The sequence below is a fragment of the Equus przewalskii genome, chromosome 31 (assembly GCF_037783145.1).
Source record: "Equus przewalskii isolate Varuska chromosome 31, EquPr2, whole genome shotgun sequence".
NCBI lineage: Eukaryota > Metazoa > Chordata > Mammalia > Perissodactyla > Equidae > Equus > Equus przewalskii.
In genome coordinates, this window is record NC_091861.1 from 30,093,284 (window position 1) to 30,108,936 (window position 15,653).

Below are 15,653 nucleotides of genomic sequence, written 5' to 3' on the forward strand. Positions count from 1 at the left end.
TCATCTAGTCTCTTGAAATATCTGGCTACAAATCTCCAAACTAACATTTCAACTTTTTCCCATCATTTTCTCTTGGAATCATTGAGAACTGAACCTTCCCTTTTCCCTGAAGCCTTGCAAATTGGAGCTGGGCAACTTAATATAGACTTAAGAGAGATTCGTGTCTGTTGCTGAGTAAGCCCCTCAGAAAGATACCTGAATGCCCAATGACATCATAAGAAACATTTCTAACTGCAAACATGCTTTGACTCTGACATCTAGAAATCTTCTTGACTGGTTGCCCCCTGGGATCAGGAAATAGATTATAATTTCCTCCCACTATTAACCTTGTTTTCTTTTTGTCTCTCTAGAAATGCTTCTTATTAAATGCCTGGTTAATTGCTTACACAATATAGGCCTAAATTTTGGAGCCTACCTGCATCACTGTCTTACTAAGAGATTGGTTCAATGAGAGGGAACAACCTATTCCCCTCATCAACAGGATGTCCCTCAAGATCGAGGAATGAAAAACAAAAAGGGGCAATTGACACCATCTCAACACAGGGTTGACGTAAGGCAAGACACGATGCAGACAAGAAACTTTATTGTAACTTTGACCTGCGACTAACTAACCCAGCTGGATAAGCACCCTCCAGGAGATCCACCTGCTCTGTAGATTTTATGATCCCTGCTTGTGCATGTACCTCCTAGCTGTGATAAGACAATGAGTTCCTTAGGAATGTGATGACCCCTGGACAGAGAGTCTGTGCTGACTGCCATCATCAATGACAACTGAAAGATCTGGTGTGGTGACTCCTGGGTCAACATCCTTAACCCCCTACCCTGTAACCCACTGGCCTATATAACTGCTTCAAGACTCTGTGCTCCCCGTAAGATGGTTCTTATGGACATGAGTTGACTATCTTCCCTCTTGCTAGCAAGCTGTAATAAAATGCCCTTTCTCTGCCACCATCTTGCCTCTTGATGATTGGCTTTTGTCTTGCAGTGAGCAGATCGTGCCCGTTGTGTGGTAACAGGGTCACAAAGACAGATGACACAGGGGCCAACACTCTGCCAGGCTTGGGTGCTTTATTGAGCAGCTGCAGAATTAGGAAGGTGACGTGGGCAGGAGACATGACTGTGTTCCTGGGTGAAGGTCCTAATTTGGGCTTTGCAGAGGCTGTGATTAGTGTGGCTGCTGTTTCTCATAAGATGTTTGCTGCTTGGTGGTAGAGCTTGCCAAAATGATGTCCCTTGGTGAGGAGGCCTAGGGGTGTGGGAGCTGAAGAAATCCCCTTGTGTGGGGCAGGGCTCAGGGGCACTGGGCACTTTCATCCATCCACAGGGTGTGTGCTGACCCTGTGTCTCACACTGTGCTGGTCTCCAGGCCCTAACCAGCTGCAGCCTGACCACTCCCTGCTTGTCACCAGAGCTGGGCTCGGATCCCAGAGCTGTGGCCCCCCGCATGCATGGGGTCCAAAGGAGGGAGACTGAGGCTCAGCAGGGCAGGTGACCAGGCTCCTGACCTTTGGAGCTGAGGGGCAAGGGCTGCCCACTGTGCACAGCAGGATGGAGGGCTAGGCAGCCGCGAGTGCGTCCTTGACAGCACTGGTGAGAGGGAAGCGCAGGTTCTGGCCGCAGAAGGTGCCCCTGAAGTCATCCAAGTCCAGGGCCCACACCATGGCGCCTGCCAGCTGCCTGTTCCTCAGGTACTGCACCTGTAGGGGGCCCAGAGGGGCAGAGCTGGGGTCCTGGACCAGGATGTGTATGGGAGGAGACACGCCATCTAGGCCCTGCCCCAGGGGAGGGACCAGCCGGCACCTGAGACATGAACGCCACCCCCCCCCCCTCCCCCGGTGCAGGGCACCTGTCCTCATCCTGGGGCATGGCCTCGGAACCTACCTTGCTTTTGACGCTCTCCTGGTCCTCATACCCCACCCACTGGTTGCCCTTGGTGGCATAGGGGACCAGCTGGCCAAGGAGTCTGTGAACAGTGGCTCCACGGAGGAAGTCACAGATCTGAGCAGAGGATAGACAGGTCATGTGGGGAGCTGTGTTGAAATTTTGCGGGCACTGGGGGACGCCACTCCCCAAATCTCTTTCAGCCCCTTGCTGCATCCTGCAGGCTTCATGCAAATTTATGTAAAACAGATGCAAGTATCCCAGAGTCCTGGGCTGCTATAGCCCTAGGGCTTCAAGGGGGCTCTGATTTGCTTAATGCCTCTTGTTCCACCACCTCCCACATGGCTGTGGGAAATGATGGAGATGCTGAAGACCGGCCTGAAAAAAACAACCTGCCTGTTGGCCATTGCTCTTTCCTGGTGTAGAAGGAAGGGCCCCAGCTCGATGGCTGGAGGGGTGTCCGGGAGCTTGGTGATGCAGACCGAGTGAGCCTTAGAGACTTAGGGGCGGAAGGCCTACCTCCCCGTTCCTCTACCTCCCCCTGCTCCTCCTCAGGCGCTAGGTCCAGTGGCACACTGTTTTATTCCCAAAGGAGCAAAAGTGGGGGTCGAGTGGGAGGCTCGCTTTCCCCAGGGCTGCTGGTGGTGTGGGGGTCTCACCTTCTCCCCACCTCATACCTCATAGTAGGCGAGGGTCCCCTCCTCCTTGGTGAACTGGCCTGGAATTCCAGGCCCCGAGATTGGGGCTCCCACATCCGTCTTGGAAGAGGCCAGAGTGAAGCTCCTCCCAAAGGTGGGGATCCCCATCACCAGCTTATTGGCCGGGGCCCCCAGCCTCAGCATGTAGCCCACAGCGTAGTCCTGGGGGGGAGGCAGGGATGGCCTGAGCAGTTAGCTGGGCTGCTTGTGCAGGATGGCAAAGGTCGTGCAATCCCTATGCCACCTTGAGTGTGGAGCTCCAGGTCTCCGTGTCTCTGGGACTCCCCTTCCTTCTGGGAGCCGGTAATGTCAGTCTAAATGCACATTATCGTCTCATTCCTGAACAAATCCTCCTAGGTATGGGAAGGGGTTAATACTACTTGATGGTGACTGGCTCAGGTTACACAGCAAGCCAATGGCAGGTCTAGACCAGACTCTGGCTTCCTCAGCCCCCACCCCGTGTGTGCTCTCTCCAGTCGGCCCTGGGCCTTCACTCAGTCTACCCTGAGACGTCTTGATTCTCTACAGAGGTATGGCCTCCTCTGTTCCCAGAGCCGAGGAGAATGCATAGACTTTGGGCCTCAGTTTCCTCATCTGTGAAGTGGGCCCCATCAACCCCCCCGCTGCAGGAGTACTGAGGAGTGGAGGGGTGGCGTGTGGGCACCAGCAGGGAGCAGGTCTTTGTGGCCCCCTCCTAGCCCTCACTATTCAGGGCACTCACAGCATTGCTGAATCTGTCAGAATTTGCACTCTCTTGGCCGCGGAACAGGGGGCTGTGATGTCCGGTGGTCTGACGCCAGGCTCCGTGAAAGTCATAGGTCAAAAGATTGATGAAGTCCAGGTATCTGTGGGAGAGGGGTTGGAGGGCAAGGCGAAAAATTAGAAAAGCTCTTGGCCTCACATCCTCTACTCAGCAGGTTGTGAGCAGCTGAGAGACAGACCATTAACCCAGACCCTGTAGAACCTGGTGATCCGCTGTCCAGGCTGCAGGACCGCCTCCCCCGTGCCACGCCAGGGAGCAGGCTCAGGGCCCCACAAGTGCATCTAAGGCAAGAACGGGTTCTTCTGTTGCGCCCCTAGCACACAGTCAGGAGCTGGCCGCCGCCTGGCCATACCCCCTCCACGCCACCACATTCATCTTGGGGAAAGCAGATTAAAAGTGGCATCAACAGACAGCCTTGTGGGGAAAGAGTAGACCCAAGGATGGCCTGAACCTATGCTCCAGTGGGGTGGGAGGAGGGTTCCCACACACACAGATGGGGGCTGCGGGGCACCTCAGGAATGTGAGGTTTGGATGTTTGGGGTCAACGGTTGGGAGCCACCTCTTTTCCACCCTCTAGATGATCCCGCAGAGTCCACACCTCCCTAAGATACTGAGGGAGGCTCTGAAGTCACAGTGCAGAGCCTCCCTGCTTTGTCCTGCATCTCCCGGGACCCGGCCTTTGTCCCACTGAGGGATCAGGCCACTTGGCTGTGGATGTGCAGGGGGGCAGGTGAGGAGGGCAGGTGACAGCTGGGGGTGCCCGTGTGTGTGTGTGAGCACCGAGGGCTCCCCAGCAGTCCAGAGCGGAAGGTTTGGTGACGGTGGTGTTGACTCTCCAGAGGCTAGCGCTCCTCTCAGCCCGGCTTGGAGAAAATGCCGGTTAGGCACTGGTTTGTGTCACTTTTCTTCCTTGTTTTTCCACAAAATACATGCACAGCAACTCTCTCAACGGGTCAGTACTATACCCCAAGAGAAAAAGGAAGGATGGGGGTTCCTCGGCCCCATTTGACAGATGGGGATACTGAGGCACAGAGAGGGGAAGCGACTCGCTCCAGGTCACACGTCAAGTTTTGGGATGCCCTGGGGCTGGAAATCCAGTCTTCTGACTCCCGAGAATGCTAGGGCAGGGCGGGCCGGGACCCACCGAGACATCTGTGCCACGTCATAGCCGCTGTCGATGGTGACCTTCCCTGCAGACACGGCCGCGCTGAGCAGGAGCTGCTCTGCCCCCGCCTGGGCTTCCTTTGCAAACTCTGCCTTCATCTCCTGGTTGGGAGAGAGGCAGCAAGTGACAGGGGCCGAGGCCTCCGACATTCCCGCCTGCCCCGTCACCAGCCTGAGGGGCCCGGTGGGATGATAAAGTGCTCCATCAGTGTTCCCATCCTCAGGCTCAGCTATCTTTTTCCTAAGAAACTGTTTGGACCAGTCTCGCCCCACCCTCCATCAGTACTTAGTGACCCCTGTCCCAGAGGGACCGTGAGACCCATTGGCCCATGGGAGAGATCAGCCTCTCGGTCTGCGCTTTGTTTGAGTTGGCACGTGAGACACAAAACTCAAGTGACTTACGTTGGTATGCAGACAATTTGTTTACGTGATGGCTCTGCCCCCGGGTGCCAGGGGTGCCGGGCGCTGAGTGGCCCCGGCGCAGTGCACGCTGGGGAGCGGGCAGTGTCAGTTGGGGACTGAACAGCGGACGATGATGCTCCCCTAAACGGCAGTGCTGAGTGAGTGCCAAGTGACCTTTTGCCTCCTGAGACCCACCCCGCCTCCTCCCGTGGTCACAGGATGTCTTCCTCACCATGTGAGTTCTCAGGGCTGGTTGGTTCCATCCATGGTCCAGGTCCCAGGACCCTGCCGCCCGGAGGCCCCGGTGCCTATTCGCCGGCCCTCAGGAGGACATCGGCGAAGACAGCCTCCACCCATCTGCCCCGGTGCCCACTCGCCGCCCTGCCCACACCTTGACCAGGGTGGTGAGATGCCGCTTGTCCCTCCGGCCGGGGTAGAGCCAGGCTAGGTCCAGCCCGTCAAAGCCGTGGGTCCGCAGAAATGGTGGCACCGACTTGATGAAACTCCTGCGACTCTGGGTGTTGGAGGCTATTTTGGAAAATCTAGGATGGAAATCACCCCAGAAGAGTGCTCAGCACAGGGCTCCAGGCCTCAGGAGGGGTTTCTGAGGCACGTGGAGTGGGACCTGGAACCCCACAGCTCTGGGAGGGCCCGGAGATAGGGCCCGCCTCTGGGCGCCTTAGAGAAAGTGGTGCTTGGGGCCGGGCCATCCTGGTTCCCACGCCTGCTGCTAGCCCAGCCGCTCTGGGCAGGTCATAACCTGAGTCTCAGTTCCCTCGTCTGCAACATTGGGACAAACATAAGGCCTCGCAGTGCTGCCATGAGGGTGGCATGATGACGGCTGGAGAGGGTGCCCGAGACACGGAAATCGCTCAGTAAATGCGAGCTCTTACGGCCACTCCTGGACCCCTTTTAAGCCCTGCTCCAACTCTACCCACTCCAGGAAGCCCCCCAGGGTCCCCATGCCTGGTTTCCCATTCTTTCCACCCCTCTCCCTGCAGCCCTTAGGGCAGTAAACTCTGGAAGCTCTTTGTTTTCAGGTCAGGGAAACAGTAAAGAGAACATTGGCAAAGAGTCAGAAGACCCACTGTCAACTTGCTGTGTGACTCTCGGCGAGTCCCTCTCCCTCCCTGGGCTCTGGCTTCTTGGTTGTCCATGAGACAGGGCCCTGACACCACCTAGGCCCCTGTGCCTAACCAGTCTGTGGACACTGTGACCCCCACACCGTGGGCAAGAGGAGACCCATGCCTCCTTGCTCCTATTCCATCATCCTCCAGGGAATGGGGTCCTACCTTTGAGAACCAAAGTTCCATCCTCCAACAGACAGGAGGGTCTTCAGGTTGGGGTTCCTGTGGGGCACAGGGAGGCAAGGGGCAGCGGTGGAGTGGAGCTGCTATGACACGGGGAGGCCCTGTGTTTGGGAGGCTGTGGCAGGCTTCTAGCTTTGGGTGGGAGGCTGAGTTCGACCTCCAAGGCCCTTCCAACCCTGAGATTCATAGACTTTGTGGCAGTGACTCTGGAGCACGCTGCTCATTTTTGCTTCCCCCGTGGGGAAGCCGGGATATGACAAAATGGAGTCCTGAGCACTTTTCCTGCTCCCTGGAAAGGCGTCCTCAGAGATGGAGAGGGAGCCCCTTTCCTGGGGTGGCTCAGCTGTGCCTTCTGCTTCTGTCTGCCTCCATCATCGCCCCGAATACTGCCAACTCCTGCCCTCATCACCTCCTCTCACTTGAGCCAAGGCCTCCAATTCTCCACCCAGAGGCAGGGAGGGGGCCCTTGCCCATCCTCCGGAGTGGAGGTGCCCTGCCCTGGGACCAGCAGCTGACCCTCTGTCTTCCTCCCGTCCTGGGGCCAGTGGCCCAACCTGCTCTTGAGTGTGTTCAGTGTGTCATAGAGCGTCACGTCGTTCCACTCCCAGGTGTCGATCTCGTCGTGGCTTATGTTGGCAAAGCTATAGATGATGTGGGTGCAGAGGAAGGGGTCGATGGCATCTGGAAGGCAGCTCCCGTCACCCTCGCGGTACTGGGACCAGCTGGTGTAGTAGCAGACCAGTTTGTATGCGGTGCCTGAAGGAGAGGTCTGGGTGGGGCCTGGGCCAGGACTGAGCCAGGGACCCCCTGGCTGAGCCCTGAGCTGAGCCCCAGTGGGATGCTAGGGGGCAGAGTTGTGGGCAAAGTTAGCATTCTGAGTGCAAGGGACTGGCTGAGGTCCTTCTGCCTCTGGGGAGCTCCCTGTCACGAAAACAAGGCCCATTCCGAAAATGTGTAGAAAACATCAAACGTGGTGGATGCAACTGTTGCAGACAAAGAACAGGGCCCTGTGCAGGGTGAGCATGAGGCTGAGGAAGAAGGATGAGATGGGACTCTGTGCAAGTAAGGAGGGCTTCCCAGAGGCAGTGTCTTTGGAGGAGAGGAGGGACTCCTCCAGGACAGCCAGTGTCAGAAGACCCGGCCCTCAGCGGGAAGCCTGGCAGGACCTGCAGTGGGGCCATTGATCTGAGAGGCTCCAGCCCGTCTCTTCTCTGCCTTCCTGTGGGGCTGCCCCCGACCTGTAACCCACCTAGAACGGCGGTCCCCAGGCCCCCTCAGCTCATGCTCCAAGCTGGGGCACAATCACAGGGACCAGGAAGTCCTTCCTCCCCTCTCCTTCCATTCCTCCTGCTGCAGAGCAAGCCCTGTCTGCCCTCGTGTTGTGGAGGAAGGAGGGTGGGCCTCGCTCCTCAAGCTGTTGCGGGGCCCCGGTTAGTGGAGCCAGCGCAGGCCGACAGTCGAAGCCTGCATTGAACCTGGGCCTTTTGATTTTGAATGTTTTCAGATATACAGAAAAGTCGAGAGCAGTATAATAAACGTCTATATACTCATCACCTCAGTGTAACAAATGTTAATATTTCTGAGCCATTTGGATCCCAGAAGAAGCGGGAAAAGTGCTTCCCTCGTGCCAAGACCTCCTCCACGGCTCCCCCCAACCCCGCCGACCCCGGGACTTTCAGTGGGGCTACTTACAGCTCTGGAGCAGCACCAGGACCACGAAGCCTGCAGGAAACCCAGGGTGAGACCCCTGCGAGGACATCCTGCCCTTCCTCCTGCTCCCCCATCAGGGCGCCAAGGGGCGATGCCACCCCCCCCCCCCTCCTCGCCTGCCCTCTCCCGGCAGGTGGGAGCCCAGCCCTCTGCACAGTTGCTCTGGGACGAGCCAGAGACCTGTCTGAGCTACCCGCAGACCCATCCTGGCTGCAGCAGAGGGGCTGGCCTCTTCCTGTGCCCTCTGGGCCCTCTGCTCCTGGGTCCAGCTGCCTAGCTGGAGCCTCTTCCCCAGGCACGCACTTCTCTTATACCTTCCCTGTTCTACTCCCCCGCGCCCCAAACCATCCCGTTTACGGGAACTGAGCTGGGTGTGATGGGAACTAGGCTGGGGAGTGTCAGGGGAGGAGCCCTGTGGGCCCCCAGAGCAGGATTGAGAAACCCTGGAGAGTTTTGAAAACTTGGGCCAGGTCTTCACCTGCCCGCAGACGCCCTCGGCTTGCTGACCCGGCTCCCTCCCGGGCGAGGGACGAAGCCTCCTTTCCTAAGACCTTCCTGCCTTGCCTGTTGCACCGCCCCCACCCGCTGTTCCAGCCAGCAGTTTCCCAGCTTTTCTGGCAGCCTGTGCCTTCGCATCGCCAGCCCTCCGTCCAGGCCCTTGGCCAGATTGACACCAGGCACAATGGAGTTCAGTGCCCCAAACAAGGCTGTTATTCATTTTCCCCCAGCCCATCCTGCCTGACCTAGTCTCCCCCAAACACTTTCTTTCCGAGCTGTTTCCCACAGCCTGGCCTGAGAGGCAGGTGAGGACCAGAGAGCCTTTAAGAGACGGACGTGCTGATGAGTGAAAGGAAAAGCCAGAGGAGTGGGAAGTTCCCAGATTGTTCTGAGGACTGGGGCTCTGTGCTCCCTTTTTGAGATGCCAGTTAACACGGCTCTGCTGCATGCCTGGGGCTGCAGTGAAGTTGCAGGAAGAAACACTGGGGACTCGATTTCCCACAGGGCAGGTTTCCTCCGAGGATGATGATCACCATCTCTGCTTGAAACCCAAGCCTAATGATGTCCCCCCCTCTCCAAACCCTCCAGTGATTCCTTATCACTCCCAGGATAAGAACAAAACTTCTTAACAAGGCTCTGCATGGTTTGGCCACTTTGGATACTTTTTTAGGCCAGAGATCCAGGACAACTCCATTCTTTGCAGGCTATAAATTACTTAATAAGCGATGAGCGAAAAGTTCAAAACTGCAAGAGCCAGAGAGCTCAGAGGGTTTCTCAACAAAGTCCCTTTAGTTTTACAACAACATTAGTAATAAACTCACGATGGCCACACTGGTTTCACAGCCCAATCTTGGTAAGTCTCTCCCTTCCTCTTCTCTCCCTTCCTCTGTTTGTAAAGCTGGACCACTCCTCCTCTTTATTGTAAGAGGAGTGGACAAAGAGTGGTTTGTCCAGACTCATCTCTGTGAATACTAGGGGGTCACTGCTCTGCCCCTTTAAGGTGACTGCCTCCTTTGTACTGCAATGGTTCTGCTTGTTCCTGGGGACACGAGCAGTGGACTTCCTCTAATCTCTAATAGAGGTATTACAAAGTAATGTGCATGCAAACATTCTCATAACACGGTTCAGGATGTTAAGAAAACACCTCCTATTTTCACTCTCTTCCGTTGTCAAAAATTATCTCATAGGCTCGAATTGGCCCAAGCCTTGTTGTCCTGTGCTCCCCCAAACTCAGTTTATTAATTCAACATGTTCTGCATGAAGGTGGCATTGTCACAACCAATGGCTGAGATACCCCCTGGGCCTTCCTCAGCAGGACTAGCCAAGGGTCCCATGGCTCAGCGCCTCCCAGCGTCTGCCCCCTCACTCTCTGCACTCCAGCCATGCATGCCTTCTGTCACATCATTATATTTGTTCTACTCTCTCTCGGGTCTTTGTATATGCTGTCTACTTGCCTGTCACTAACTAGGCAGGACCTGAGATTTTGTGCTACTTGCAAGCTAATGAGCCAGACAGCCACAGTTTCATGGATTCTGGCAGAAGACACGAGAATCCTAGGTCAGAGACAAAGGATTTGTTCACGGCACAGCAAGCAGCATGAACTGCATGTCTGCATCACCTCCTGCAATGAGAAAACGGCTTATGAGTTGCTGTCCAGCCATTTTACGGGAGCCTGCTGGTGAGCAGAGTCACCTTTCAGAGGAAGAGCTCCTGGGCCCGGGGTGACCCCTCCGCATAACTGATTTGAGGGTCTCTTCCTTCTACATGGGCTGTCAGAACACACGAAGTGGGTGTTAACTTGCCACCAAATGTCTGAAGGAGAAGCTCTCTGTTTGCAGGCAACCCTCTTCCTCCAGATGGTGACCTTCTGCCAGGCAGGGGTTCAAACTCGTCTCCAAGTCCTCAGCCTGGCACTGCATTGGTGTCAGGACATAGTAGGTGCCGTCAGAGACCCAGAGACAGAAACATTCAGACAAGAAAACAACGACTTGTGAAAAGTGAAAGGGAGTCAGAAAAGACTTTCTTTCAGAAAGAAAGGTGGACCCACCAAATAAAACATAAGCATTTAAAGGAAAAAAAGGATGACCAAGGCTACCACATTCATGGTGAAAATCGGCAGCTTTCTCCCGTGTTCATCGTATTCACAACTTATCTTCACTCATTAGCCTAGTAAAAATCAGGGACAAAATTGTTTTTGTCAGAGAGTCTGTGTTTATGAGAAATAGTCAAAGCTTATTATTTTGGGTCCTGAACCAGCCAGGATAACCTGTTGCTTTTGGTTTATCTCCAGATGCAAAATGTTCCCTCAGCCCCCAGTGGGACTTAGTCATGAGTTGGGGAGAGCACCCATTCCTGCTCCTCCAGTATTCCTTTCCTCATGGGCAAGTTCTTGCCACTGAGAAAACAAGTTGATTAACAATTTCTTGACTCAGAGTCATTATATTGATATTTTGTTTTATTTGAAACAAAATTTATTTCCATAGGCATAACAAGAGGCGAGATTAATACATAGACACTTCCTTTCTGATGGCTGATAAAGCTGGAGGCGCGTGACATTGAGGCCTCACCGTGAACTTCTGTCTGGAGCTTTGCAGAGCTCCTGGGGTTGTAAGTTACTTTTACATGTCAGAAGAATTTTTACCATCCTTATTTGCATATTTTCTCTGAGATTCCCGTATTTGTTAATATTTCTGGCCTGCCAGGAAATGAAATTTTTTACTACCCGTAAGCTGGAATTTCATAAGTCATCCCAGAGAAGTTTCTCTGGGAGGACTCCACAGATGTCATTCTCTCATGTGAAATGTCGCCTTGCTCCTTAATCATGGGCTTTTCACACCTAATCAAGTGGAATTTTAGTCAATTTTCAGTTATATTCTGGTAGGAAATGGGACAGATTTTCATTGAACCTACATAAACAATCTACATGATCGTAAGTATTAAATCCTCTAGAGGTAAGTAAGCTATACCAATTTGTTTGATTGCATTTTCCCCCTCAAATTTATAAAATAGGAAATTTGGTCATAAAAAGTAAAGGAACTTAGTAAAGACACTTTCCATATTAGTTGACCCTTGTTATCAACGTTTTGTCGACAAGGCCAATCATTATGTGTCGTTCTGATCTACAAAGCTGTTCTTATGATGATCCGTTAGTTTATAATCTACATTAAGATCTCTTGTGGAATTTATTTTTCTTTTGAAATTTGAAAGTTCATTTGGGACAAAATGACATTTAAAGAGTGATGCAAGTGTTGTAAGTAGAAAAAGAAACACTGGATTTGAAGACAGAATGAAAAAAGTAAAATATCTCATTAATATTTTTTAGATTGATTATCTGTTGAAATGTTAATATTGTGGATATATTGGGTTAAATGAAATACATTATTAAAATTTTTAAAAGAGAGTGCTTTATTCCAGTTTGTGTAGGTAAAATCTGTTAAGCTGAGGGTAAGAAGTAAATGAAAAAGAAAGGTATTTTCCTACATCAGTTAATATGAATATTAATCATAACAAAATCAGTTCATCTAGTCCGTTTAGTCCTAGGTAATTAATTTCTGTTTTTTGGGCTAGGTAGTCCACTTCTACAGAGTGGCATGTTTTTAGATCAGTTGTGTACTCTGTAGTCAACCACTTAACTCTGTTGTTTTGTGAGAAAGCAAACACACATAACAGTAACCCAACAAGCATGACTGCGTCCCAATAAAACTTTATTTACAGAAACACAATTAGTTAGACTAGTCCCGAGGGCCATAGTTTGTTGACCCCTGTTCGAATCTAGAGCAAAACCAGACTCCGGCTCACTTCCTCAGTTCAGTCTAACAGGTCCGTGGTGAGGATGTCAGCTTGTACAGGGAAGCCTGTCCTCATGGCTGTTTATCCTGTGGTGTCAAAAGTCAGGAGGACCAGGTCCAGGTCTTTTTTAACGTTCTTTTGTTATTTCTTCTGGAAGATGGAATTCCTGATCTTTAGCTTGTAGCAGGGGTCTTTAGTAGATGCAAGGAATAAAGAAGTATCATCTATAATCATAAGATTAATTATAATCAATAATAATAAGACTGGTTCTGGTTAATCAACAAGAAAGGAGGAATGTGGAGTCTGCCATTAAGGTCTAACATGCAATCGATTTGTGTGGGAGAGGGAGGACATTAGCAAGTCTCAAGGGCCTTTATTTTATGCCACAAAGTAAGAATGTTACCAATTGACAAGGATATGTAAAGTTAGGGACAAAATTTAAAGTGAATGAATATGTTGACAGTCTTTGTACATGAACATCAGAATGTTTCTTTTCAAAGTGAAATGTGAGTACGATTGTCTTTAATAGAATCATTGAAATATTTAAATTAAATATCTACCCTATAAAGCTAAATGTTACTTTTGGATAAACAGGGATAAATAGGATGGCTCTAACAATTGTGTCGAGCTAAATAATCATCTGGAGAATGTCAAATATAACTATCTTTCATATCTTCCCTTGATTAAGGTGAAAAAATAAATCAGTGTGTTACCCATGGCCATCTAAAAAAACCTATAAATAGTTTGGTATAAAAAAGACATCTGAATAGTTCTACTATTCTGAATATGGGGACTGAATTAGGACCCAGTAAAATTTGAAAGAATTGTCAGAGGATACAGGATATGAACTTACATCATAAATATTTAAAGGGAAGAAATAATTACAAACAATGTTTTTTAAAAACACACAGCAATAGGTAGTAATAATTATTAGAAATCTTAACTTTTTCAAAAGGAAGGAATTTTTGTTAAAATGTAAAAAGATGCCAAAAGAACAGAGAATTAACAGAATATGTTGATCATAAAAAGGAACTTCTGTTCTTTGGGAATACGTTAAATTGGTTATACAAACAGGCAGAAAATCTCAATTCTAGTTTTTTTCTTTGTACATATCATTTGTGTAACAATTTATAGTAAAGAATATAATACTAATGAGTAAATTAATTAACATTGAGCCAACTTTATTAAGAAATGTAACACAAGCCATTTCTCCTTTCAAACTCATTATTTGCCGCTGTCTTAAACACATGAAGTAAAGTTTACTTCCCGTCAGACCATCTAAGCTTATGGCACAATCTCAAATTTGTCTCTTATTATTTTCTTTTATATTTTGGTACAACCAGAACATTTTTGGTTTGAGGTAAATTATTCTTTCTTTTTTTCCTTGATAAACGAAAACACATTAGTTATCTTGCAGACACGCCTTCCTATTCTCACAGACATTTTTTATCTTAAAAAATCAATCCCTATGTTGACATAACCCAAAGGCATTTACACAAGGTTTCACCCTGTTACCACTGGCTGTGCTGTGTTGTATAAATTAACAGTGGGGGTATTTTAAAATTATGTCGTTCAGGTATCCAAAGACTGTTTATCATTGACTCAAATTAATATTAGTTGAAGGTCATAAGGTTAACCAAGGACCTGGGAATTATAATTTAAGTTGACACAGTGAGTCTTTGTGATCTTTTAGCATTACACAAAATAATCCCTTTTTTAAAAGATATTCCTTATAACTGTTAATTTAGCTGAACTCTTCATTTGCAATTTTATAATCTTAAATAAACTGACATTAGCTTATATGACCAGAAAAAAGTACTAGAGGAAATTTAGGCAATTCAAAATAATTGAGCTTTTCAAGACAAGATGAACCCATTTTGTACAAACTAGACTATTGTGTTCACGCTGTTTTCATAATGGTGCAAAATCAGGGAGAAGCACTAGAGCTATTTTTCAACCAGTTTAATTTTTCCAGAGTCCTCTCGATAGGAACATTATACAAGTTTTCCTTCCGCATTACAGATTAGATATTAACGCTTTTTAGTTATTTAACAGCAATGCTCTTACTTCCTTTGTAACCTGGTGACCAAGGTCATCAATTAAACCTGCGGTCAGACCCCTTTCATTTCCTGCTACTCTCTGAATTACAGTTTGAGCAAGAAAAACTTTGAAAAGTCAACACACTGAAAGCACGAGAGCTGAAACAGTTTAGAATCTTTGTATTCTTTACACTTATGTGGGTGCTTGGTACACAGTGACATGGCTTTTAGATAAAAGCCATTGGGAACAGCTTACATCATTGGATTTTAAAAGATCTTAAAATCTGATTTATTAACTCCCTCCAAAAGTGGATAAACTACATCAATTTGCTCAGAATTTTTCGTATTTATAAAATAGATAATTTTATCAACTCTTGTGCAGGTTGGAGGAACTAACAGAATCTAAGGTAGAAATAGGTACTACCTGTATCTTTTAAGAAAGTTGATCAGTTGACATGTAATTAAGCACCATTAGGTCTTTTGTACAGAAGCATCATTGGTGAAAGTCTCAGTAATTTGGAGATTTTATTCTGAATTTAGTAAGGGAAGATCTCTCTCTTTTAATGTCCACATCCCTTAAAATAACAATAATCTTCCTTTTAACCTTTTATACAAATTTCTGAAGAGACATTAATTTTTGAATCATTTTACCTAGGGCAATGAAACAGGCTGATTTGTTTCCTTTCATCTTTGGTGTCGGACTTTCACCTTCGCAGCTGTCGGGGTACAAGCGGCACATGTCAAAAGCTAGAACTTTGGGATGAGGAGGGATCTTGGAGCTCAGAGTTTACATAACTCCCACTGTCACCAACCTGAGACACATGAACACAGAGAATTCTATCAATAGTCACAGAAACACCAAAAAAACTTTTCAACCCTGTATTCTCAAATGCCAGGAAATATTGGAATCCTCAGACAAACATGTTTTCCCAAAAAAGATGACCAGGGAATCAGATTCCAGAAACCCCCTCTGCTGTCCTGACAGAAACCGCTTAATGCTCTGGGCATCTTCCACTCCTGCCGTCACCGTGTGGGCACAAGTGGCCGTGCTCCATGAGAGCCTGAAACGACCCTGGCCACCACTCAGACTGAGCTTCATCACCTCACGCATGACTCCCTAGGGGAGCCGGGGATAAGGCCGGACTAAGGGTCCAGGTCTGGGCAAGGTGCTGTCTGGGCCCCACGGGTTGCAGGCACCAGTGGTGGAACTCCAGAATAAGCTGTCAAAGGAGGACTGGAGACCAGGCATTTAGAAAAGGGATGGAGACGTTCACCTGCGAAGGGTGTGAGGGACTTGGCCTTCAGACAACCGACTGGCCAGATGCAAAGCACAAACGTTTGAAGGAAAAAATGAAAAACGGCCAAGTTCACCGTGTTTACATTAGTCTACTCACGGTGA

General features: G+C 49.5%; 1 protein-coding gene across 1 annotated transcript; it reads right to left on the reverse strand.

The window, feature by feature from the left end:
- Positions 1 to 1,051: 1,051 nt before the first annotated feature.
- On the reverse strand, positions 1,052 to 8,359 carry CHI3L1 (chitinase 3 like 1). The gene is made up of 10 exons (XM_008526502.2): positions 8,109 to 8,359; positions 7,911 to 7,940; positions 6,773 to 6,974; positions 6,201 to 6,257; positions 5,300 to 5,450; positions 4,487 to 4,608; positions 3,301 to 3,424; positions 2,559 to 2,741; positions 1,882 to 1,998; positions 1,052 to 1,697 (listed from the first exon to the last, which is right to left on the reverse strand). The coding sequence occupies exons 1-10, from the start codon at positions 8,131 to 8,133 to the stop codon at positions 1,557 to 1,559; spliced, it is 1,152 nt and encodes a 383-aa protein (XP_008524724.1). The 5' UTR covers positions 8,134 to 8,359; the 3' UTR covers positions 1,052 to 1,556.
- Positions 8,360 to 15,653: the final 7,294 nt, after the last annotated feature.

Coding starts and splice junctions, on each gene's coding strand:
- CHI3L1 (XM_008526502.2), bottom strand. CDS start 8,133: ATGGGTCTGCGGGTAGCTCAGACAG. Junction 6,258..6,772: donor CTGAACACACTCAAGAGCAG/GTTGGGCCACTG, acceptor TGTGCCCCACAG/GAACCCCAACCTGAAGACCC. Junction 5,451..6,200: donor TGGAACTTTGGTTCTCAAAG/GTAGGACCCCAT, acceptor TTTCCATCCTAG/ATTTTCCAAAATAGCCTCCA.